The sequence below is a fragment of the Lygodium microphyllum genome, chromosome 11 (assembly GCF_053477565.2).
Source record: "Lygodium microphyllum isolate KBCC chromosome 11, Lygodium_microphyllum_v1.1.10, whole genome shotgun sequence".
Taxonomy (NCBI): domain Eukaryota; kingdom Viridiplantae; phylum Streptophyta; class Polypodiopsida; order Schizaeales; family Lygodiaceae; genus Lygodium; species Lygodium microphyllum.
The window spans coordinates 51,414,491-51,439,615 of NC_141145.1; the positions used below are offsets into that span (position 1 = coordinate 51,414,491).

Consider the following 25,125-nt stretch of genomic DNA (forward strand, 5'->3'; position numbering starts at 1 on the left):
CATCTTTCTCTTAAGGGGCATTGCAAAATGGATCATCACTTTGGTGCAATCTGGTAAGTGCTCCAAGATGGAAAAAGTAGCTTTAGGAAGCTTTTGTGGTTTGGATGCCTGAAAGTTGGCTATTGAGAGCAAGATGGTGGAAAAATATTCCAATAAAAGCGGGCTACCATGCGTGGACAAGGCAAAGTGTGTATGCCTGATGAGGAGGAAATCTGCAAGAAAGTTTTGTACGAAGGTCATGATGTGCCAAGCGTGGGATACCCTTGCCTACATTGGACTTTGGCCTCAGTTAGCCAGTACCTTTACTGGAGTAGTATCTCCAAGGATCTTGTAGTAGGATTACCTCATACAAATCAAGGTTGTGATGTAGTTTGGGTCATAGTTGATCGATTGACAAAGATGGCTTGATTCATTCTGACGAAGATGACCATTAAAAGCCGTGAATTGGCTAGTATCTCTATCAAGCATCTCTATAAACTTTGATTTATCTAAACAAATGGTCAGTAACTGTGATTCTAAGTTTGTTGGCTGTTTCTAGCAAATGGTCTTCTAGAAATGGAAGATTTTATTTCCATATCATCCTTGAAGCACCCTAAGACCAATTGACAAACCAAATTGACAAATGAAACCATGGAGGAAATGTTGCATGCATGTCTCTTGTAGACAATTTGATTGGGAGTGTTATCTTCCACAGACGAGTTTGGTTATAATAATGCCAAGCATTCGATTACTAGGTATAGCCCGTTTATGTTGATGTACGATTATGAGCTGAAACCACTAATTGCCACTGAAGGCATGAAGATGCAGCATACAATTGACTTCGTGGTAATAAATGCAAACAAAACTATTAAAGAAGCCAGGATTGTGCTAGCTTTTATGCTAATGAGAACTGTACTCGAGTGGTCCTAGAGAGCATGTGGGTATACCCTGAAGTATCAAAGCACTCTGATTCAATAACTATTGGGAAGTGCTATGACTCAACTTAGAATCTATCCAATAGCAGTGTGCATACCATGGGAGAGGTGTGTGTCCATATAGTGTGGTAGGACAACAAATCCGCATCCTGAAAAAGATGTAAGAAATGGCTGTGCTAAGATCCCATTTTCAGTCCTAGAAGGAGAGGTAGCTAGATCCAAGTCCTTCCTTTCTCAACTCTCAAAACATTGTTCGTGATGATTTAAATCAGCTTGGACTGATTGAGGGGGAGCATGGGGCTGTCTAGTCTATAGTCAAAAAGAGGGAGCTAGTCAATGTCCAAGCCCATGCAAGGTCATCCACGTCACCATTTGTGAGTATCGACATTTCCTCTCACCCACCGTTGCTAGTTGTCTGGAGGAGGTCAATGCCAATGTGGGATAACTTTGGGCAGGAGCTCGCGTAACCTGTGCAGGAAGGTCACTGCTTCGAAGAGTAGTACTGTACGTGATGCCCCCAACTTTGCTTTGATGATGGGGGGTGGGGTGGAGGGCTCACTCTATTAGCAAGATTGTCAGCTCCTGGTCTAGGTGATGTGGTCATCCCTCACGACTCTCCAGTGCCAGAGAGGGAGTGTGAGAGGGTGGTGAGATGGGGCAGCCGAGCCTCATCTATATAGGTATATAGGTGCACACGTTCCGGAGAGAGATGTTCATGATGAGCTGTCACCAGCACTTCCAAGCTATGCAAATTCATCCAGGAAGCTGATGTCATCATCAATGCTGTCGCCTACAGTTTTTGGAGTAGCAGGGGGCTGCAATTTCAGTCTACAACAGCCGCCTGCATCATTGTCATCAATTTCTGCCTGCTACCCTGATTCAGAGCTGTTCTAGTTTGCGTTTTTCCTCCTGTGCAACCTGTCTTGCTGTCGGCATTGATCAGCCTGTTCTAGATAGTTTGTACACTCTCATCTATGCTTACTGAAGCTGATTACCATCAGAGGCTACTTGCTGCAATTCGGGATTTGTTCCGAGTAGGATACACTCTCTAACTCATCTTGCCCGAGTCCACTCTGAGACACAGAGGTTTAAGGTTATTATATTCACTTTGCATACTGTATTTTCAGCTAGACTTCTTGACTTCAAACTTCTTTGTGTGACTTTTCTCTTCCCCAGACTTCTCTATCTCCAGGCTTATTTTTCTCTAGACTTCTCTGCCTAACTTTTCTCTTCCCCAGACTTCTTTGACTCCAAACTTCTCTACCTCTAAAGTTCTCCCCTTTCCCTCCTAGACTTTTCTCCGCTCTTCACTAGACCTTCCTTTCTCACTTTCCCCCATACTCTCCTTTTCCTCCTAGAATTCTCTCCCCTCTTCATTAGACCTTCCTTCCTGATCCTCTTCGCATTAATGAGCAACATCAAGAAATTTGAAGGTGTATGCATTGACTACAAAATGAATATACTACTTTGAGGAACCCCCACACCTCATACATGCATCGTCGCACGACCACCACTCTGACAGGCCCTGTTGAGCTAAAAATGCGTTAGCTTGACTTAAACAGCCCCAAAATATGCTTAATTAATGAATAAAATCTCTTATTTTAAAAAGAAATGCGAATCTAGAGAGTTATTGTGTCCCGCATGCAAAACCCTAATTTGGATGCCCCAAACTTTCTATAAATATGCATGCAGTCCACCATTCTCCCTCGATCTCTTTTTTGTAGGTTTCAAGAGCCATAACTCTGTTGCCCACACCCCATTTGTAGAGGGCATCGCGGTTAGAGCTTCCACTAGTCATCTACTACTATTTGGTGCTTGATTCTAGCCTTTCTCGCATGTTTGCAGTTTTCGCGAGGTTCCAGGAGTTGTCACCTATACTTGGGTGTTGTCGGCATTAGCTAATAGCAATCGCCATGATCTTCTCTCTCCTCTGAATGTTGTGTTTTGGGTTTTTGGCTATCATCTTGATATTTTCTCACCATTTTCTGTTGTGTTTGCACCTAACAACTGTCATGCAGAATTTCTCTTTCTTCAAGTACTTGTGTTTTTAGTCATTCTCTCTCCCGCACTGTCATCTATATTAGATTCAGCCTTCCTTGGTTGTGTTTGTCGGTGTTTGACACTCGGAGGTTGCCTTTTCTGCAATTTGGAATCCGTCCGGAGTATGATACACTCTACAACTCATAACCTTTGCCTTAGTTCTAGAGATATGAGAATTCGAGGTTTAGTATTCATTGCATAGTGTATTTGCTACATGAGCATTGTATATTCATTATTCATTCACTTTATTATTCATTGTGCTCACTGTTTTTGAGTTACCCTAACTCTAATTATGTTTATGAGTTTATCAGCCTGTGCTTTGCCATACGATTAGTTTTTTTCTTTTTACTTTTAGAGCATTTCTTCATAGGCCCACCTCACCTTTGCAGAGATATTAGATGTGGAGATCTTGGTCCACATTTGCGAGTTGCCTCATTGTTGATGATGCTACTATCAAATGTGGAGATCTTGGTCCCGATTTGCGAGTTGTCTCATTGTTGATGATGCTACTATAGAGGCCCATCCTACTCGCCCTTGTGGCCATACAACTATTCGGATTCTGGACAGTGGAGTTGTATACCATATGACCCCACGTGATGTTGTATTTTTTTTCTTAAGTCCTTATACTTAGACCTTGCAAGATTCAAGATATTTGTTGCATCAAGTTTGATATCGACGAAGTTCGACTCTTGCTATGTTGGATAATGTGTACTATGTCCACTAGATGGGAGTGAATTTTTTATCTATCCATTAGCTTTGCCTCTTAGGGTCTTCTTTATAGCAACCACAATTAAGATACTTGATATCTAGAGTGGTTTAGTGATTGCTCATGTTGAGGCTCATCATAGTTTGGTTCCTATGCTCTATGACTCCATTCTAAGAAAGGGATTGGTAGAGGTGAGCTTGTGTTGAATGCCGTGCTCCTTCAAAAACTCAGAAAACTCATGGGAGACAGATTATTCACCACTTTTCAGGAAACCATAGCAGTGGTGTGTTGAGTGTTTTTGTTGATCAACATTTTTGTGAGGGTGGAGTTTGAGTGGAGCCCTGTCTATTCACGTTCACACACACACACACACACAGAGGAGAGTGTTGTGGAATAACAAGGTGTTTCATCTGGTAGTAAACAATATAGAATGTGGAAAACACTTTTTGTTGGTAATTGGGATGTTTTCAATGCCGTGGAATAAAAGCAACACTCAATATTGGTCCAATGGACATGGCGAGCCTAAGGCTTACTCACTCTCTCTCACTCCATTTCATCAACATGATTCAGTCAGCATGATTCACTGTTCATCATTCATCTTCATTCGCCTTCTATATTTCTAAGGTTCTTTGTCATTGTGTTGCCATACACAGTTTGTGTTTCTCCTTGCAAATCCTACCATTTCTCGACACTGTATCAATACAAAGGTTCTCTAAGAGCTAAAGACCTTTATTTTCCATCGATCAATGGTGAATAAAGGTTGTGGGGATAGCAACACTCTCAGATTCCAAGGTATTTATTGTTGTGCCATTGAGGGGGATACCATTATCTTCTCCCTCCCATTCCCCCGTTATGCTTTTGTGAGTCCAAGGTATTTATTTTGATGGTTTTTGTCGATCAACATTTTTGTGAGTGTGGAGGTTGAGTGGAGGCCTATCTATTCACGTTCACACACACACACACACACACACACACACACACACACACACACACACGTAGGAGAGTGTTATGGAATGGCAAGGTGTTTTGTCTAGTTGTAAACACTACAAAATGTGGAAAACTCTTTTGTTGGTAATTGGGATGTTTTCTATGCTATGTGATCAAAGCAATAGTCAATGTGGTTGATTCCATTTATGTACACAAGGATTTTCCTTTGTTTTTAGTGGTCATACTTCTCATAGATTGTTGGTTGTTCACTCTTCCTTGCAGCCATTATTGCTTTGCTAGGATGTTCGGAGTAGATTCATGATTGTGGAGATTATGTATGAGGGCAAGGCTCTATGGTTGCGAGGTGTGTGTGCACTTGACATAGCTTGGGAGCATCATCAACTTTGGGAGGGCTTGCAGTGTCTCTCTAGGCCCTACTAGGGGTTTGTGATGGGAGACTTTAATACTCTTGAGCATGTAGAGCAGGCAACTTTGCCTCATTCTATGATGAATGGTCCTGGGTGCAAGGTATGGGATGCTTTGGTAGCCTAGTCATTGAAACAAGATATGTGGTCTTGGCTCCATCCTTCAAAGCCCGGATTTACCTATCATTCTCTTCAGCATTCTAAATCTTAGGCTAGATTGGACATGATGTATGTTTGCTAGAGTGATTCTTTCCTTTTGATAGTGTTTAATATGTGGGTGGAGAGACAGTGTGTCCTTTCGGATCATTATCTTTTTGGTCTTGGAAATGATTCATCAGCTAGTGGATGCCTTTAAGGCCCTACTAGCTTATTGGCCTTTACGATTCAATCAGTCTTTTTTGGTGCAGAATCAGTTCTTGGAATATATGCAGCAATTGATTGCTTTGTTTGGGAGATAGATTCTATCTAGGGGTAGGGATGCACGGTAAGTTTTCCAGAAAAATGTATGTAGTTTGTCTCCAGAATATGGGATTCAGCATGCATCTTCATTTAGAACTGAATTGTATCATTTGGCATCTTTGCTGGAGCATTTTCTAACCTTGCAATAGGACGAGGGACACTTCTGATGAATTGACCACTTATTTAGAGTAGTTGAAATGTAGAGTCCAGGCTCTTCAAGATGAGAAATATACAAAATATAAATGCTTGGCATGTACGGAGGCTTTGCATGATAACAATTGTCAGTCTCATCATGTTTTTGCTGGTCTTCATTGAAAATATTCACGTGAGAATATTGTGAACTTGTTGGATGTGTAGGGCACTATGGTGATTGAGCCTCAATCTATCATTCAAATGTGTCTAGTGCACTATAAATCTTTCTTGGGTCCACAAGAAATTCTTACTATGGTAGTTTGTGCTGTTCATATTTATATTTTAGAGATGGTGCGTGACTAGGTGAAGCTTGAATAGGCATATTTTATGGAGGTGGATATTATGGAGGCAGAGGTTGAGGAAGTGTTGTCCCATCTGCCACATAGAAGAAGCCCTTGTTGGGAATGGAGGGGTGACTAAAGAGATTGTTGTATCTCATTCCCTTCATTAGGACTGTCCCCTTAGTTCCTTGCTCTTTGCATAGGTAATTCATCCGATGCTCTCCATGCTAGACAAGTTGGCTATTTATGGTGAGATCATTGCATTAGCTCTTCCAAGTGTAGCTAAAATTTTGGCGTAGTCTCTCGTGGATGCTTCATTTATGTTTCTTAAGGCTGAGAGTTCCAATTTGGATAGGGTAATGACTATCTAGAGTGCGTTTGGTTTGGCTTTGTATTTGCATATCAACACATAGAATCCACTTCGATCAGCTGTATAGATAGTGATTTATATGCTTTGGTTTGGCAAGGAGGGATTGTTCCTCGAGGAGAGATAATTAGACACTCAGGTTATCCAATCAAAGTGGATGTCACTCCTCATGCTTTGCTCAATTGGGTGTCTTCTTGTATTCATGATAAGTTTATGCATTGGCAATCTAGGTCAACCTCTACATGTGCGACTAAAAGTTGCACAAATGATCACGATAAGTATGAATTCTTATTTCAGGCCTTTGCTTCCTTGGACACAAAAGACATTGCAAGAATTGGTGTAGCGCATCCACTTTATGCTATGGAAGAAGTAGAGAAATCGTTCTGGTCAAGTGCGGGTATCCTTGCAACATGTTACTATGCCCAAACGTTTGGGTGGTGTTGCCTTGTTGGATGCCAAGTTTCATATGACAGCCTAGCTGTTGGCCCTCTTGAAGTATGTATGTATACAACATCATCCTTGGAGAGACAATGCTAGGTTGCTTGATTGGCTTGAGAAGCACATGGAGAGGGATTAGTTCATTCCCGTGGTTGGATTGGGATTTGTAAAACTGGAGGATTTTTGGAAATGGTCAACTAATCAGATTCACCATAAAATGGTTGAGGATAAGAGAAGGGTGATTGAGAAAGCAAACAAAGTTTGGTCTATTCGTGATAGTAGAGCTAAGTGGCATGATCGGTTGCTTCAATTGTAGAAGTCTAAGCTTCCCTATCGGGGGAAATTTTTCATATGGAGGCTTCTTATTGTGGTCTTCCCACAAGGGATGTGCTGCATGGTGCAAGATCACCCATGGTAGATGGATCTTCTGTATTTGTATGTGATGAAAACACTGCTTATCTTTTAATCTCTTGCCCAATTGTGTGACAGATTTGGGACTTCATTTCCCGAGTATGGACCTCTATAACATGTCAGCAAATGCCCACCTGCTCTTGAGTTTTGAACAACATGCCATCCACAGCCATGTTATAGCCCCATCATCCTTGTCACTTTCATTTAATGCAATGGACTGGTCTTTGGCACATCTGGCTGACTCATAATGCTTTCATTTTTGACTCAGCCTCGGGTATTTGTGGCCATGTAGGTCATGCTATTATTGCAGATTACTTTCATTGTTTTGGCTGGCCTGATACTCGGACAGGTGGCTGCTCCATGTTTGGATATCGTTCGCACCACCCCTATTGTACTAACTTCATAGTCCCCTTTTCTTGTCCTTGTAGCATTGTATTTTGTCGCCCTTTGGCTTTGTTGATATTCATTGCCTGTTTCTAATTCTACTTGGCTGGCCAGAAGGCCTGTTGTAAATACTTATCTTCATTAATTTAAACATCTTCACGAATGAGAGAGAGAGAAGGGGGGGGGGGTGCTGGAGGTTGGGGGTTGGGTGTAGGAGGGACATAGCAAGGGAGGGGGAGAGGAGGGGTCATATGCTATAAATGTTTGTACTTTCATTACTCAAAGGTCTATGCAAATTCATCTTGTGCAGGTTGTCATGGAAGTTTGTAGAGAACCCAAAGCTCCTCCCAGGCCATTACCGCAAGCAGCATTAAGGTCATCAAGGTAGGAAAAGTCGGCATCCAATTAAACTCTACAAACTAGTAATCTTTTGACTACCCATTCTTGGATCAAGGAAAAACATTAAGTACTGTGTTTCCCCAGGCCAGGTGTTTTCTGTCTGCATTTTCATTGATAGGTATGGTTCACAGCGCAAGTTACTGTGTTTCTCCAGACAATGTTTGAGTGAGGTCAATTTCACATAGGAGCAGCAGCTAACAATTTCCTTTTTCATTAGAAGACATTTCCATCAATTGACTTCACTTCATGCTGCATTCACATTAGGCATTAACATTGTATCTTCAAAGTATTTGAGATGGGAGAAGTCAATCATGGTCTTATGAATAAAGGATCTTTTTGCCAAAGATAAAGGATCAGCACGCATTAGCATATTTTTTTTCATAGTGCATAAAATAGTTTATTGCGACCCCATAGCTATCAGACAGCTGCAGCTTTGTTCCATTATGTTAAGGATAAGTATACTAGTAAAGGCACTATGTGGATGCTTAGCTCAGAATGTACTTTCATGGATGAAAATGATGATGGGCTTGCCGCTTTTCAGCCTAAGAACTCAATGCTTACGATGGCCACTAACTTCAGAAAGGGCTTTGCCCAATAGCTATCAAAGGTGTGGGCTGGCTTTGGTGTGGTGAAGAGATCAAGTTTTCTTCCCTACATGTCAGAACACCAGGACGATTTAGGAGAGAGAGATGCAAAATGTAGTTACTATGCTATGAATCAGATCTAAATGATACATACCACCACACCTATATGACCCCAAATGGTGATGCAGTTAAAAGGGAAAGTAATTTAAGGTAGAAGAGGTTTTCTTCCACATATTTTCAACATCATGGCTGGTAAGGAGAGGGATGCAAGTCTAAGTGCTATGACACCATCTATATGATCCCCATAGTGGCGTGGTTGTGAACTCATGACTGCCAAGGTCAAGCTTGCATATTGGAGTGAGAGGGAGGGGTCTTAGTCTATGGACCTCCAAAATATTGTTTAGAAAAGAGTTTGAGAGCTATCTTAATACATCATCATTGCCAGAAAATGGGTTGAAGAAATAGGTGATGCTTTCCAAAGCCAGAACATTTGTCCTTCACGACATGGTAAAATAGAAATTTAGGTGATTACTGTAGTGAGATTTGGATGAGTACCCTTGTTAGAGAAAAGCGTTCAACATTAGGCCCGTGCAATATTATTAGGCTCACACTTGTGAACATTCAGGGTTATAAGAAAGGGAGGAATTGAATGAGTGTTGAAGATCTGTCTATTCTACTTTAAGATTGAGTTGGTTAGTGCTCAGGGAAGGTAAATATTAATCTGGTAATTGGATGAGTACCCTTGTTAGAGAAACACATTCAACATTAAGCCCATGCAATATTATTAGGCTCACACTTGTGAACATACAGGGTTATAAGAAAGGGAGGAATTGAATGAGTGTTGAAGATCGGTGTATTCTACTTTAAGATTGAGTTGGTTAGTGCTCAGGAAAAGGTAAATATTAATCTGGTATTCCAAGAACATATAATGTATTCCCCAGGCAATTTAACAAACTTACATACCAAGGCAATGCAAGATCAGGCACTATTTTCTTTGACCTTTGGAACAGAGGCTCACATCCATCCAATTGTAAGGGTCATCACAACTACCTATAGCCATTGGTAGACTTGCATGGACAAGTGCATGTCATATCAAAACTACCTATGGGATTGTCACAGAGCTTAGAAATATGGAGGAGAGACCTCAGGAACATCTTTCGTGACACAACAAAGGACATGGTTGTTGGGGGAGCATTGCTTGGGTCACAGACAGAGGTCCAGCATGTGGATATGGGGATTTTTAAGGGAGACACTCGTTTCTCATGATTGGCCAACATCTGAGAAGGATTCCCACTCTAGATTGCTTGCAAGGATAGCAGATCCAGGGACAATGTCATAAATGGGAGCTGATTGCTAGCATTATTCATGGTCACAAGTGACAATCATTTTTGGACTTGAGGATTGCAAGGACAGTAGCTTCTTTCTATTCCATGTCCCATTCCATGTGACTATATAGTCTCCAGTGCTGGCAATTCATGTGTCCTTCGTCACCATCACATTTTGTGACACTTATGACCATGGTATTATTGCTTAGTACATTTTGGCTGCGAGCTGCAAGCATGCTATAGACCTCCAAGATGTCTCCACTATAGAGGCTCTGTAGAAATTATCCATACTCTGTGGGAAAGGGAAGAGGCTATAAGGCAGCTCTGAGAGGGTGAGGAAGAGGAGAGACACCTTCTTGTAGTCCTCAGACCCCAAACCCTTCTTTCACACAGCCCCTCAGATGGTCTGGCATTATAGCCCACTAGATTGGTTGTTCACACAACCTTTACGTTTATGATGTACTTAGCTACTCTCTATAGGGTTCTTTGTACTTTGTATTCTACCTCATGAGGATGCTATCATGAAATAATTCTTCTTTTATTTGGAAAAGAAGTGCTTGTCATATCAAGTAAATAATTGTAGGGGCCTAGTCTCATGCAATGTTATAGGTAAAAGTCTACTACCGTAGCTACGGCAATTATGATATCAGGTCATGTATAATGGCAGGTGTCTTTTGTAGAATGTCTCTCTTTGAATGATAATGATCCATTTGAGATGATGATTTACTGGAATGGTTTAAAATGCACGGGGAATACCATACAAACAATGCCTTTGACATGTTCATATGATGCTTCACTTTCTATGTTTTCTTGGGGGCTACTCTTAGAGACTGCCTGCAAGATGCTTCCACTTTCTATATTTGCTTGGGGCTGCTCTTGTAGTTCTTACCCTATACTAATGTGGGTGGGAATTATAGGGCTCTGAAGCTCTTCAAGATTACACTTGCTGTTGAACAATTTCTAGGGGCAGCTCAAGTCTAAAGGAGCATAGCTGTTGTTGTGCCCTTGCTAGGTGGGCTCATTTAGGTCTTCTACAGCTGCTTGAGGGTCTGCTGCTTAACTTCCATTATTCAATCACCATATGATCTATTACTTGTTTTCTCAACATGTATATGAGGCATCTCATAGAGGTTGACTAATCTTTGTACTTTTCTAGTGGAATTTCTTCACTTGAATAGAGAGAGAGAGAGAGAGAGAGAGAGAGAGAGAGAGAGAGAGAGTATATTAACGTCTCTAAAAGGCCAATGTGGCCTATGAGACCAAAACAGTACATACAATGATGATGGTGTGTTTCTCATCTAGAACGAGAAGAAAGATGAAAAACACATGCTTATAAGACTGAAAAAAATGAAATAGTGTCCTATAAAAGGGAAACATGTCAATGATCTGAAAGTGAGAGTAGAGAAAGGAAAACTCTCCATCAATGATATGTCTGTTCTCTAAGGAGGTGTATTTCTGCATGGCTGAGGCGTCTCGGCATCTGTCTCCTGTGGCGCTCAATGATGGCTTTAATTTGTCTGTGGTGTGGATGTCTAGGCCTTCGTCCGGGTGGACGTGGGCGCCTAGACCGGCTAAGTGCCACTGCTCTATCCAAAAGGGACACCTACAGAAGATGAGGTCCAATGATGATGTACTCCTGTAGGCTGTGTGGCAGTAGTAATGGTATCTGCCATACTCTGTCATGTATCAGTGAAAAAGTCAGTGACTGCTCTCTGTCTATGTGAGCCGAGCTGTGGGGGCCTCCTACTTCGTAGAATTGTTGCTCTGCGCCTCTGGAGCTCCAAGAGGAAGAATCCCAAGCATCTCTGATCCTCAAACTGCATGATCCGTCTCAGGGGTCCAAAACCCTCTCGAAACAGACAGTGGTATCTACCTCGTATGTCATAATATACAGTGCATCGGCAGATGTAGTGTTCCTCTATCTCTGGCTCTCTGTCGCATAGTGGGCATATGCATTCTTCTGTCTGTATACCCTCCCATCTGCCTGTCTCAATCCTCAGGTGGTGGGATGAGGTGCGGATCTGACCAATAACTGTGCGTAGTCCATGAGGGAGCTGTGTGTCCATGTAATTGGGTCGGGTGATGAAACCATCCTCAAATACCTGAAGGAAGTGGGTTTGGTAGTGTGCCATCCTCGTGCCATGGGGGGAGGGGGGTCGGATCCAGGTCTTCTCCGTATCTAACTTCAGTATGTCTGCTCTAATCACATGGTTTAGCTCTGATCCAAGTGTAGGGCAATCCAGGCTATAGTCAAAGGGGGGTAGTCTGTCAATCTGCAGCCCATGTAGACTCATCCATATACTCATCTGAGCATACCAACAGTGTCTGTCATTGTCTGTTGCTAGTTGTCTAGAAGAGGCCAGGGCTAGCCGTGGGTATCTATCTTGGGGGAGCTCCCATAGTCTATGTATGAAAGTCACTGCTTGGACCAAGGCCTTAGCCACCATGGGTGATGCTCCCAACTCAGCTCTAATAATCTCATGTGGGGTCGAGCTCTTCGCTCGTATCATACGTGAGATCATCATGACCAGTGGTCTTTCCATATGCTCCCATCCGTCATAGTATTCCTTCTCTGGTCCATCTTGGTCTCCCAAAGGCTGTCTCCTCATGTGAAAGAGACTCGGACCCCAAATAGCTGCCCCATATAGGAATGTGGGTGTAACCAGGGTGTCAAAAAGCCACAGTTTGGTGCGCGGCTCATGAAATTGTATGTGAGCACATTGCCTCTCCAATGCACCTAAAGCTGCATATGCTTTTTCCAAACGAGCCTCTGATGTCTCTCTCCAAGAGAACTGTGGTCCCTTCAATGTGACCCCCAAATAGACATACTGCCTAACCATCTCCACTGGCTCTCCATCAAAAGTAAACTGGTGCTCAGCTCTTGTCACCCAAGCAACTGAAGTGTTAAATACCATAACTTTAGTTTTCCCAAGGTTCACCTTAAGATCTCTATCTCTGCAAAAAGTTGATAATGCATCCAAGTGTCTATTTAGTCCCTTAGGTGAGTTAGATATAAGTACAATATCATCGGCATAAAACAGTAATGGTATCAGCACTCCCGCTAGGCTGGCTCTGGCCCCACCAGTCCTATCCACATATTCTGAAATTTCATCTATATACAGCCCAAATAGTGTCGGTGAAAGTGGACAGCCTTGTTTCACCCCAATGGTGCTATTGACTGTATCTGAGATGCCCTCAGGTGTTCGTACTCTGCCCGTCACTGTCTCATACAAGGCATAGATACTCCACTGTATCTCTGCAGGCACATCAATGTTTTGCATTCTTCTCATGAGTCTAGCACGTGGCACTGTGTCAAAGGCCTTGCAAAAGTCCACAAAACAGCAATAGATCTTTTTCTTGAATGCCTTGCCTTCTTCGATGATTTCCCTCAATGTAAAGATATGGTCTAGAGTTGTATATCCCCTCCTGAAGCCAGCCTGGCCTTTTGATCTCAGGTCATGCATCTCGGCCCATTCACTCAATGCTTGTTCCACGATAGATATATCTTGGCCAGCATGTGTCCAATCATGATAGTTCGGTAGTTACTAGGTAGCGCGGGGTCTCCACTCTTAAAGAGTGGCACAATAATATGGTCTGACCAACAGGTCGGAAATCCCTCACAAACTGCCCTATTAAAGATGTGAGCCAGCGTTGGTGCCAAAATATCACAGGCATGCGTGAAGTGTTCAGCCACTAAACCATCATGATCTTGGGCTCTTCCATTTTTCAGTTTCCATATGGCATTCCTCACTTTTTTTTTTGTGAAAAATCTGCAATTTGCTGGTCTTGAGGTTGAGGGGAGTGGCATAGGCTCTTGGCCAGGAATATCATAGAGTGTGGAAGCATATCCATGCCAATCATCCGGTCTAGTAATTTGTAGGGGTGGCTGGTTCTCATGCATCTTTTTCCATGCTCTCTTGCTGTCCTGCCCCAAGAACATGGAATACATTTCTGTTTCTAGTCTGCTCAGGTATTCCCGCTTCTTTTTGCGTACCAACCATCTGAAGAGTGTTCGAGCATGCTTATGTGTACATATGCCAAGTGCCATCTCTCGCTGAAAACGTGCTCGTGTCTCTCTGCACTCATCATCATACCAGCCATTCTGTGGGGCATTACCTCGTGGAGGTTTATCTGACGGTGTAGTGTGTGGGAAAGCGTATGTTGCTGAAGTGTGTATTATCTCGGCCAACTGTCCTGTAAACTCATCTAGAGAGGCCTGTGTGTCTAGCTCCCTCAATGCATCTCGCACAGTAGTGCTGTATATGTGTGAGGTCGCTTCCACAAAATCATAGTGTGGTAATTTTGGTATGTGTGGCTGTGCTTCGTGTATAGGCCCATATTGCATTGTGAAAGCTAGAATAGCAAGGTCTGCTGCTAATCCAATTGGTCTGTCTGAGATTTCAAAGCTTTTTATATCAGGTAGCAAGTTGGGTGATCCAATCAAATAGTCCACTGTGCTTGACCCTTTCTTGTTATTCCAACATGTGAAGCCATTAGATCTTGGCCTCTGTGGCAGCCCGTTAAGGATGGCCAAACCATGTGCACTTCCCAATGCCAGTAGGTGTGTTCCATATTCTGTTATCTCTCTATCTTGAGCTGATCTAACTAATCCCACTTCATCTAATGCAATATCTCTGAACATCTCATCACTAGTATCAAAGAAAGCAGATTGGTTGTTTCCTGTGCGTGCATTAAAGTCTCCTGCTAGTAGAACATCCCCAATTCTCATGTATCTCATTATGTCCTCATATAGTGGTGTATACGGGGATGCCTCTTTAGGGGCAAACTTAGAGTATGCAGGGGGAAAATAGCATATGGCAATATACATGTCTCTAAAAGGCCAGAGTGGCCTATGAGACCATAACCAATACAACTGGTATCATCACCTCTCATTAGAGAAGAAGAGATAAAATTTATTTGTAAGTTTACATGGTATATTGGATTGAGAAGTATGGAAATTGAAAAAGTTGAAAAAAACTAAGTTTAAAAAGATCAAGAGTGTAGAGTATCTCCCCCTCAGTCTATGGAATCCACCAAGACTCTGCAAGCTACCTCCGACTGAGTCACTGCACCAATCTGCCTCTGTAACAAGCAATCGTGATGCGAATGTGGCACATATGGGCACACCTAGGTTGCCGAATAGGTACTCTAGGGCGTCGTGCTTTGTGTACTGTTGTAGCTCTATCAACTGTGATGCCTCTTGATGTATCTTGGCAATGCCTATCAGTAGGAGATGTAGTGTTTGGGGTGGTCGCGGTTGGGGGTTTAGCTACGCTGAAGTAGTCCGTAATTGCTCTTTGGAGGGGTGGATGATGTTGGGAACGCCTCCTATCCCGTAACAATAATGCTCTGCGTCATTGGAGTTCCAGTAAGAAAGGCCCAAACATATTTGGTCCTCATAGTCCATCACCCGTCTTAGTGGTCCAAAGCCCTCCTTAAAGAGGCATTGATAGCGGCCTGAGATATCATAGTATACAATACATCTACAAATATAGTGTTCCTCTGTCTCTGGCTCCCATCCACAAAGCTAGCACATCCTCTCATTGGCTGCAATATGGCTCCATTGATGTGTCTCAATCATCAGATGATGCGATGAGGTGCAGATCTGACCATTAGCAACTTGGAGTCCGTGGGAAAGTTGAGCATCCATGTATCTTGGCCTCAATATGAAACCATCATGAGAAAGCTGCAAGAAGTGACATTGGTATTGTGCCATTTTCGTGCCTAATGGGAAAGGGAGACTTGGACCAAGTCCTTGCTGTCTCCACTTTAGTGATAGCACACACAGAGAGAGAGAGAGAGAGAGAGAGAGAGAGAGAGAGAGAGAGAGAGAGAGAGAGAGAGAGAGAGAGAGAGAGAGAGAGAGAGAGAGAGAGAGAGAGAGAGAGATCTATTAACGAGAGATTATATGGGAGAGAGGGAGGGGGTTTTAATTTAAAAGAGAGAGAGAGAGAGAGAGAGAGAGAGAGAGAGAGAGAGAGAGAGAGAGAGAGAGAGAGAGAGAGAGAGAGAAGGGGGGGTGGGGGACAATACAGGATCGAGCGCGATGACGGTGACGGGAGCGAGCGTGGGCGATGGCGGATCCGGTGCCCCCCCCTGACTGCGAAGCTTTTTTCTGTGTGGTGGGTGGGAGTTCGCTCCTGCGCGCGCTTCTGCCTGCGGCGACCTTCTTCTGCGCCCGTTTTTCTCGTGAACGCCTGCCCTGTCTGCAGGCGCAGCCTGCAGCCTGCCCCTATTGCGCCTGTTTCGCGACCTGCCGCCCTGTCTACAAGCGCCGCCTGAAGTCTGCGCCCCTCTCGTCTGCAGCCTGCCTCACCTTCGAGTGTACCTCGACGTGCTGCCCTGTTTGTAGCCGCCGTCTGCAATCCGCTTCATTTTCGCCTAGCTTTTGTGTCCACAGGGGGTATAGCGCAAGGAGTGCCGGGCGTCCACAGAGCAGACGGGGTCCACAGGACAGTCTGACAGGCCACGACATTTGCAGAATTAGAGCAGTGAGCTGATCTGCTCCTGTGCACACAGAGAGAGGGAGAGAGAGCGAGAGAGAGAGAGCGCAAGAGATAGCGTTGCTCTTGCCTGTGCCCCCTGACAGAGAGAGAAGACAGCAGTATGGCTGGCCTGGATATGGATTTTCTAGATCGGACGGTGGCAGCCCTTGGCCCTGATTCTGATACAGAGGAGCCGGAGGACATGGTGCTGTGCATGGAGGAGATGCCTTCGGGTTCTGAACTGCCACCTGCGGGCAAACGCTCCAAGAATACTTCTGACGAGCCAATGGGTCCTCAGGAACGTTCCTATGCGCAGGTCGCCTCTGATCCTGTGGATTCGCAGGAGCTTGACTGGGAGCACTTGTTGGACTTTGCCAATACTCTGCTTGGCGATTATGTCCAGCATAATAATCAAACTTTTTCTGACTCGGGAACTAATGATGTGCTGGAAGCCACGGTGGACCCGAAATCAGTCCTGCGGTCTTTTTCGGTGTTTTATGACCGTGCCGTTATACTTTTCTTCACTGGCAGGATCCCAGTGCTTTCACATATTCGCCAGTGGATGCACCATTTATTGCAAGGGGAGTGTGTTGAGGAGATCTTCCTTGGACCCCGCGGCTTTTATGAGGTGTTGTTGAAATCAGAAACACATCGGGCTGAGCTCCTGTCCAAGTTGCCATTATTCTTTGATCGCCGCTTGGTCCATGCTGTACCATGGCGCCCTATGGGAGACTTCCAGCGCCTGCTCCAACGAGAATGCCCGGTGTGGGTGGAATTGGAAAATTGTCCGGCCGTCTATTGGCCATTGTTGAAGGATGCGATGGCAGTTGTGGGAACAGTGCTGGTTACCCCAAGCCTCAGAGCTATGAATCGAAACCGTTTATGCATGTTATGGGACACGGCTAGGAAAAGGCCTGTGTGGCTTCGCCTCAGTTGTTCTGGCATGCATCCTTTGCATTTTCGCCTGAAATGGGGCAACTTTGCGGGACACTGCTTTTCGTGTGGTAAATTGGGGCATTTTATGGCCGAATGCCCAGAAAGACAACCGTCTTCCGAGGATGCGCATGTTGTGCTGCCTAAGGATAACATGGTGCTTGATGCCCCGGCACAGGAGGCCCTTCAGCCACCTAGTGTTGTGGATAAAGGCAAACAACACGTCCTGGGTCTGGATTCCCGTAGCACTGATTGGATTGAGGCACGTCAAAAAAAGGTAAAAAGTTGGATGCAGGCCTGACGGACCCTGGGCCTAATGCTTCACAGGACTCCGTGCGCACGTATATGCGCAGGAAAGAAATGTTCACTTCACAGCATGCTGCGTGTACTATGGCCCCGTCTGTCCCCCGTAATCAGTCTACCAGGAAAGTCTATACAGATGGTCCCAAGGGCCCACCTGCTAAGCTGGCGTTTGAAACAAAAGGTAATGTGATTACACCCTGGGATCGGCGTTATCCCCGTCCCACTCCCAAGGCAGTGGATTTTCCTTCTACCTCTAAAGCAGGCCGCCAGAATTCGTTTGCAGTATTGGCTGATTTTCTGGATGAGGGTGTCCTGGATGCTCTCGCGGAAAAGGTAAAATCGAGGCAACAGGCGCCTCGCTCCTGATTTCCTTTTTTGAAGATATACGAAGATAGCCACGTGGAATGTGCGAGGCATTTGTTCTCGCCATAGGCAACATGCCATGTGGACTGTCTTGCATGAGAACCAGTGGGATGTATTGTGTGCAGTTGAGCACAAAAGTCACGGTGAAGCAGGAAAAGTTGTGGATTGTCATGGATTCCGTTTGTTTTATGCAGGGACACATGCTACGCACTATTCAGGCGTGCTGATGATTGTCCATGAGAAATACCAGCCTGTTCTTGTTAAAAATGATGTGCGGGGCCGCTTTCTGGTAATCGAAGTCTTATTTGAAGGAGAGATTTTATGGTTGTTGGGCCTCTATGCTCCGAATGATCCCGCATCCCGACGGGATCTTTGATCGACTTTGCAGGGCTCGATGTCACTTGGCCGAAGGGGTTTTTTGATGGGAGATTTCAATATGTGTGTTGACTCTTCTCAGTCCACTTCAGGGCATTCGGTAATGGATGCGCCGGAAAGCCGGGTGTGGAATTCATTTGCTCTGCGCATACTTAAGCAAGATCTTTGGTCGTGGCTTCACCCTTCTTTTTCAGGGTTTACTTTTCATTCCACACAATATGCAACTACTTGGTCGCGGTTGGACCGAATGTATATCATGCAGGGGGATGATTTTCTTCCCGAGATGCTGGAAATGAAGGTCTTGCAGCAATATGCATTGTCGGATCATTTCCCCCTCCAGCTTAAGATGCGTGCACAACCTATTGCACCTTCTATGCAGTTGCTAGATAGGCTCTCTTTACGTTTCAACTCCTCTTATTTGAAGCATCCAATTTTTCAGGGCTATATGCAGCAATTGATTGAGAGGTTCTTGGTGGACTTCGCCTCTGAGGGCTTGGCTTCCTTTGCACGGCTGCTCTCTAATGTGCAGTGGGTTGCTCGGCAGTATGGGATCCATCATGCCTCTCTTTGTCGGCGACGTCGACTTGCAGCAGAGGACTTATTGGCTTTGGTTCGTTCGTTGCTCGTGGATACCCCAGATGATGATTTTCTGCTGTCACTGGAGATGTGTTTGGCCAATCTTATTCAAGTGTTTCAGTTGAAATCTTATCAGCAGGCCAAGCTGCATAACTTGACTGACACATTGCAAGATAGTGCCTGTCAGTCTCATAAGTTCTTTCGCGCCTTGCATGCTTCTCCTGCTCGCAAAAATATGACTAGACTCCAGGATTCGGAAGGTCGCATGGTCACTGACCCGCAGACCATTGTTAATATATGCAGAAATTATTTTATGGAACTTCTTGGTTCTTCTCCCTCACCTTCTAGCCAGGTTACGCATGCCCGCTCGGTCTTCTATCATCTGGTCCGCCAGCAGGTTCCACTTGACATGCAAGCTACTTTGGAGGCGGATATTTGAGAGGATGAGGTTATGGATGTTTTGTTACACCTGCCTAAGGATAAAAGTCTTGGTTGGGATGGGCTCACTAATGAATTCTTTTAGAACTCGGCCACGCAGCTGGTGAAACCATTGGCGGTTATGTTTCAGCAGGTTTGGGAAACAGGGGTCATGCCTTCCTCATGGAAACAAGGCCTTATCAAACTGATTCCAAAGGTCCCTTCGCCGTCAACGCTGCAACACTGGAGACCAATTTCTTTGATGGGCTCGATGTATAAAATCTTCTCCAAAGTGTTGGCGAATCGGCTTCACAAGCACCTTCCAGCTATTGTGCATCCTCTCCAATATGGTTTCATTAAGGGCCGCAACATTCTGCATAATATTTTAAATGTGCAAATGGCTATTGACTATGCGCGGCACTCCAGTCAGGAAGTGGTATTGATTCAATTGGATTTGGAAAAGGCTTTTGACTATGTGGATTGGTCTTTCATTGCAGATCTCATGTCTGCTATGGGTTTTGGTATTCGGATGTCCCGATTGATCTACACCATTAGTGCTGCGGCTTCTTCAAGAGTTATGCTCAATGGTGGGGTTACAGAGCCATTTGTCCTTGCACGCTCGGTCAGGCAGGGTTGCCCTTTGAGTCCTCTCTTCTTTGCCCTGGCAACTCACCCGGTCCTTTCAATGTTATCCTCAATGGCGGCTTCTGCGCAGCTGGTAGGATTGTCTCTTCCTTTGGGGCAGCACTTTATTAGCCAATCTTTGGCTGATGACACCTTTATGATTTTGCGGGCGGACAGGGACAATATTCGAAAGGCATTAGATGTTTGGACACTCTTTGGTCAAGCCTCTGGTCTTCGCATCAATGCCTCTAAATCAGCCATACTTAGTTGCACGGAGCCTGATTTACAGTCCTTAGGCTGGCAAGGCCAGGTGGTTTCTCGTGGCTCCATTGTAAGGCATCTTGGATACCCATTGGGGGTGGATGTACGGCCAAAGGAACTACTGGAGTGGATTTCACAAAAACTGGCGGCGAAGTTTATGTATTGGAAGTCGCAAGCGTGGCCATTCCATGTCCGCCTCAAAGTGGCTCAGACAATTATGCTGCCAATGCTAATGTATTTCCTGCCATTGCTGCCGTGAATGCCTACTACTTTGAAGGCTCTCACTCATCCCATTCATTTCATGCTATGAAAGAAGGATTCACTGCAGGCAGGAATTTTGTGGATTTTGTGGTCACATACATGTACCCCTAAACGCATGGGTGGTGGAGCTATTTTGGATGCAGAAACTCGTATGCTAGCTCTTCGTTGGTCTCTTTTTCGTGCCATGTGTGTGGATCATCACCCGTGGACCATTATAGCTCGTTATTTTCTTGAGGACAGTGGGCTACGCCATGGTAATACACGACTTCGGGCCTCCTGGTGGCATGTCCTTAATGCTGACTCTCGATTCTCCAGTCCCTCTTCCCCTCTGTTACTGCACTTGGTCGGCTCTTGGAAAGTGGTGCTCCAAAAGGCCCGTTGGCATCCAGTGGGGGACCGCTTGCAGACTAACTCCTTTCAGCTGGAATTGTTGGCAGTATCGAGATTACTTTCATGGGAAGACAAACATCAGCTCCGACCGAGATTTAACCCCATGGCCCGTTTAGGTGTGACTTCGATTGCGGATGCTACCCTTGCCACTCGCAATGTCCTCGCATCATTTCGGATTGCTAGGAGACTTTTCAGGATCCCGCGCGGATATCGTGGTTTATGGGAACAGCTTTTGTCGGAGCTTCAGGATCGGCAACCCTTTCCTGCCCCGGCTGTGGATTGTCCTTGGCAGGATTGGGACCTTGCAGGCCAGTTCAGTCTAGAAAAGGCCTCTACTAATCAGGTGTATCATCTTCTTATTCAAGATCACCAATGGCTGGGTGTGAAAGCTAATACTGTTTGGGGACTGCGGAAATCGCAGGCATGGTGGAAGGCAACGGTCATGGAGGGCTGGCTGAATAGGGCACCTTTCAAATGCAAGGTCTTTCTTTGGCGGGTAATGATTGGTGGTCTTCCTCTTGCCTCAGCCCTTTCCAAGTGTAGAATCTCGAATGGCAATTGTTTCTTCTGTACCACCACTGCGGAATCGGCCTGACATCGATTTCTTTCTTGCCCGCTCGCCAAGAATATCTAGTCACTCTTGTCGCAAATCTGGCGCGCAGTGGTGGGGTCCTCGCTCACTCCTTTCGACTGGGTTTTTGTGCGCCCAAAGTACCCCACACCGCCACAGTTACATATGAAGATCTTGTTTCACTTTTTCAGATACTGGGGATGTTGGCACATTTGGACCACGCGCAATGCTTTTCTCTTTGATTCGGCCTCTAATGTACCGAGACACATTGCCAGGCTTAAAGGGCTCTTGCATTGGCAGATAGATCTCATCCGGCACTCGGACTTGCTCCCTCGGGAGGATTTGCTTCCTTGGCATATGGCAATTGCCTCTGGGTCGTTGCCATGATTGGTGTAATCTTTTTCGTGGATTAGTACGGGGATTTCCCACACGTTGGCCTAGGGCTCTCGTGTCTCTTGTCATCATGTAATCATGTAATCATGTAATCTTGTACCTTTTTTCGTAATTAATACAATTACCTTTTACGAAAAAAAGAGAGATCTATTAATGTCTCTAAAAGGCCAGAGTGGCCTATGAGACCATAACCAATACAGCTGGTATCATCATCTCTCACCAAATAAGAAGAGATAAAATTTATGTGTAAGTTTACATGGTATATTGGAATGAGATGTACGGAAACTGAAACAACTGAAAAAGTTGGAAAAAGACCTAAGTTTAAAAAGATCAAGAGTGTAGGGTATCTCTGCCTCAGTCTATGGAATCCACCAAGACTCTGCGAGTCATCACGCCAATCTACCTCTGTACCGAGCTAGCATGATGCGAATGTGGCGCATATGGGCACGCCTATGTTGCCGTGTAGGTACTCTAGGGCATCGTGCTCTGCGTAGAGTTGTAGCTTTGTCAACTGTGATGCCTCCTGATGATGTATCTCAGTAATGCCTATTAGTAGGAGATGTAGTGTCTGGGGTGGTCGCGGCTAGGGGTTCAACTACGCTGAAGTAGTCTATAACTGCTCTCTGGAGGGGTGGATGATGCTGGGGTCGCCTCCTATCCTGTAATAATAGTGCTCTCCATCGTTGGAGCTCTAGCAAGAAAAGGCCCAAACATCTTTGGTCCTTATAGTCCATCACCTGTCTTAGTGGTCCAAACCCCTCCTTAAAGAGGCAATGATAGCGGCCTCAGATATCATAGTATATAGTACATCTACAAATGTAGTGCTCCTCCGTCTCTGGCTCCCATCCACAAAGCTGGCACATCCTCTCATTGGCTGCAATATGGCTCCATTGACCTGTCTCAATCATTAGCTGATGCGATGAGGTGCAGATCTAACCAATAGCAACTTGGAGTCCGTGGGACAGTTGAGCATCCATGTATCTAGGCCTCACTATGAAACCGTCATGAGAAAACTTCAAGAAGTGACTTTGGTATTGTGACGTTTTCGTGCCTAATGGGAAAGGGAACTTGGACCAAGTCCTTTCTATCTCCACTTTAGTGATGTCTGCCTTGATCACACTAATCAGCTCTGCACGACTAAGGCTCAAAGTAGGGCAGTCGAGGCTGTAATCAAACGGTGGTAGTCTATCTGTACTCATGCCATGCAAATTCAGCCACGTGCTCATGTGTGCATACCAACACTGTCTATCTCCCTCTGCTGCAAGCTGTCTTGAAGACTCCAGTGCTAGTCTAGGATATCGGTCTTTAGGGAGCTGCCATATCCTTTGAAGGAAAGTAATTGCTTGGAATAATGCCTCAACTACCATGGGTGCAGCGCCTAATTCTGCCCGGATGATCTCCTGTGGTACTGAGGCTTTTGCCCTTATCATACGTGCTATCATCATGACTAGCGGTCTTTCCATGCATTCCCAGCCATCATAATGTTGTGCTTCCGGTCCATCACAGTCCATAAGTGGCATCCGTCTAGTATGATAAAGGCTTGAGCCCCCAATGGCTGCCCCATAGAGGTGTCAAAAAGCCACAATTTGGTACGAGGCTCTTGAAACTGTATGTGTGCACACTGCCACTCTAGAGTACCCAAAGTTACATATGCTCGTGCAAGCCTAGCCTCTGAAGTCTCCTTCCATGAAAACTGTGGCCCCTTGAAAGTGACCCCGAGGTATACATATTGTCTAACCATTTCCACAGGTTGGTCGTCATACATAAAGTAATGCTCTGAGCACACAACCCAAGCTGCTGAGGTGTTAAAGACCATGATTCTAGTCTTTCCGAGATTAACCTTAAGACCTTTCTCTTCACAGAACACATGCATCCAAATGCCGTTGTAGTCCCTCTGGTGAATTGGAGATAAGCACCATATCATCAGCATATAACAAAATTGGTATCAGTACCCCAGCTAAGCTGGCTCCCATACCACCCCATCTCTGCATATAATCGGAGATCTCGTCAATGTACAGTCCAAACAACAAAGGAGAGAGGGGATAGCCTTGCTTTACGCCCACCGTACTAGAGACTGAGTTTGTTGTGCCTCTAGGAACTCGTACTCTCCCTGTCACAGTTTCATACAATGCATAAATACACCACTGCATAACCTCTGGGACCCATTTTCACTTTAGGACAGATGCTAGGGAGCCTTTCGTTAGGCCTCATCAGTCTTCTCCCCAAAGGGGGAGATCGATAGGAGCTTTCCCAATGGAGACTGATCACCTTGTTGTCAGTGGCCTATAAGGCATTGACAAAGATGATTGGTAGGCAACTACGCCCCGTGTTGCCAGACATCATCCATGACACACAGACAGGCTTTGTCCAGGATAGGAGCATCCTGGACAATGTATTTATTTACATTCTTTGAGGCGACAGAGTGGGCTCAGCATAGTGGGTAGAGACTAACCGTACTTCTCTTGGATTTCGAGGAAGCTTATGACACGGTGGACTGGGATTTCCTAGAGGGCACCATGGCGAGGTTGGGTTTCCCACAAGCTTGGATTCACGGAGTCTCTGCACTTTATAGATTGGCCACCAACAGGGTTCTCATAGGCGGTAGGCGTGGGGAGGAGTTTTGGCTGTAGAGATTGGTCCAGTAGGGCTCCCCCCTAGCCCCGTACATGTTCTTGCTCTTTGCAGAGGCGATGTCTCACTTCCTTAGGTCCCGTGTGAGCGGTTTACGCGGCCTCCAACTTCCAGTGAGAGAGGAGTCGGAGGTTGCTAGACTCAAAGTATGCAAACGATACAGCACTCTACGTAGAGGACGATGAGCTGATGTTGGAGAGAGTGAGGCTGGCCCTTGAGGCATTCTGTTCAGCAGTGGGAGCGAAAATCAACTGGAAAAAGTCGGTTGGTTTTCTCACAGACCCGGACTCTAGCACAGAGTGGGGCGTCCACCTTGGATTTAGATAGGTGAGGAGAGGGCAGACCGTCCGGTACCTAGGATTCTAGGTGTTAGATAACGCCTGTGTTGATCACCTGTGATAATGTTGGAGATTCAGTTAAGTGCCCCCTCTGCTTGACAGTCCCAACAGCAAGAGAGAGATTGTTCGATTCACCACCCAGTCTCGCCTAGAAGGTTGCTGGCTTCCTCATCCTGATTCGACTGCCAGCCGTCAGCTTTAGGTGAGTCATACTATTCTTAGACTCACTTACTCTCTAGGCTCCCCTTGACCCCGTTCGGGTGCCCAAGGCCCCTGGACGGTCATCCCTCGCGCTTGTCTCCCCATAAGTTACATTTATTAATGTAACATTTCCTTCCCCTTAAGAATCGGT

General features: G+C 45.2%; 1 protein-coding gene across 1 annotated transcript in view; it reads left to right on the top strand.

The window, feature by feature from the left end:
* The window catches only part of LOC148028809 (uncharacterized), a 104,995-nt gene that overhangs the window by 58,355 nt on the left and 21,515 nt on the right, over positions 1-25,125 (top strand). The window contains exon 9 of the mRNA XM_087687598.1: positions 7,855-7,928. Within this exon, the coding sequence (XP_087543724.1) occupies positions 7,855-7,928 (74 nt within the window). The remainder of the gene's footprint in view (positions 1-7,854; positions 7,929-25,125) is intronic.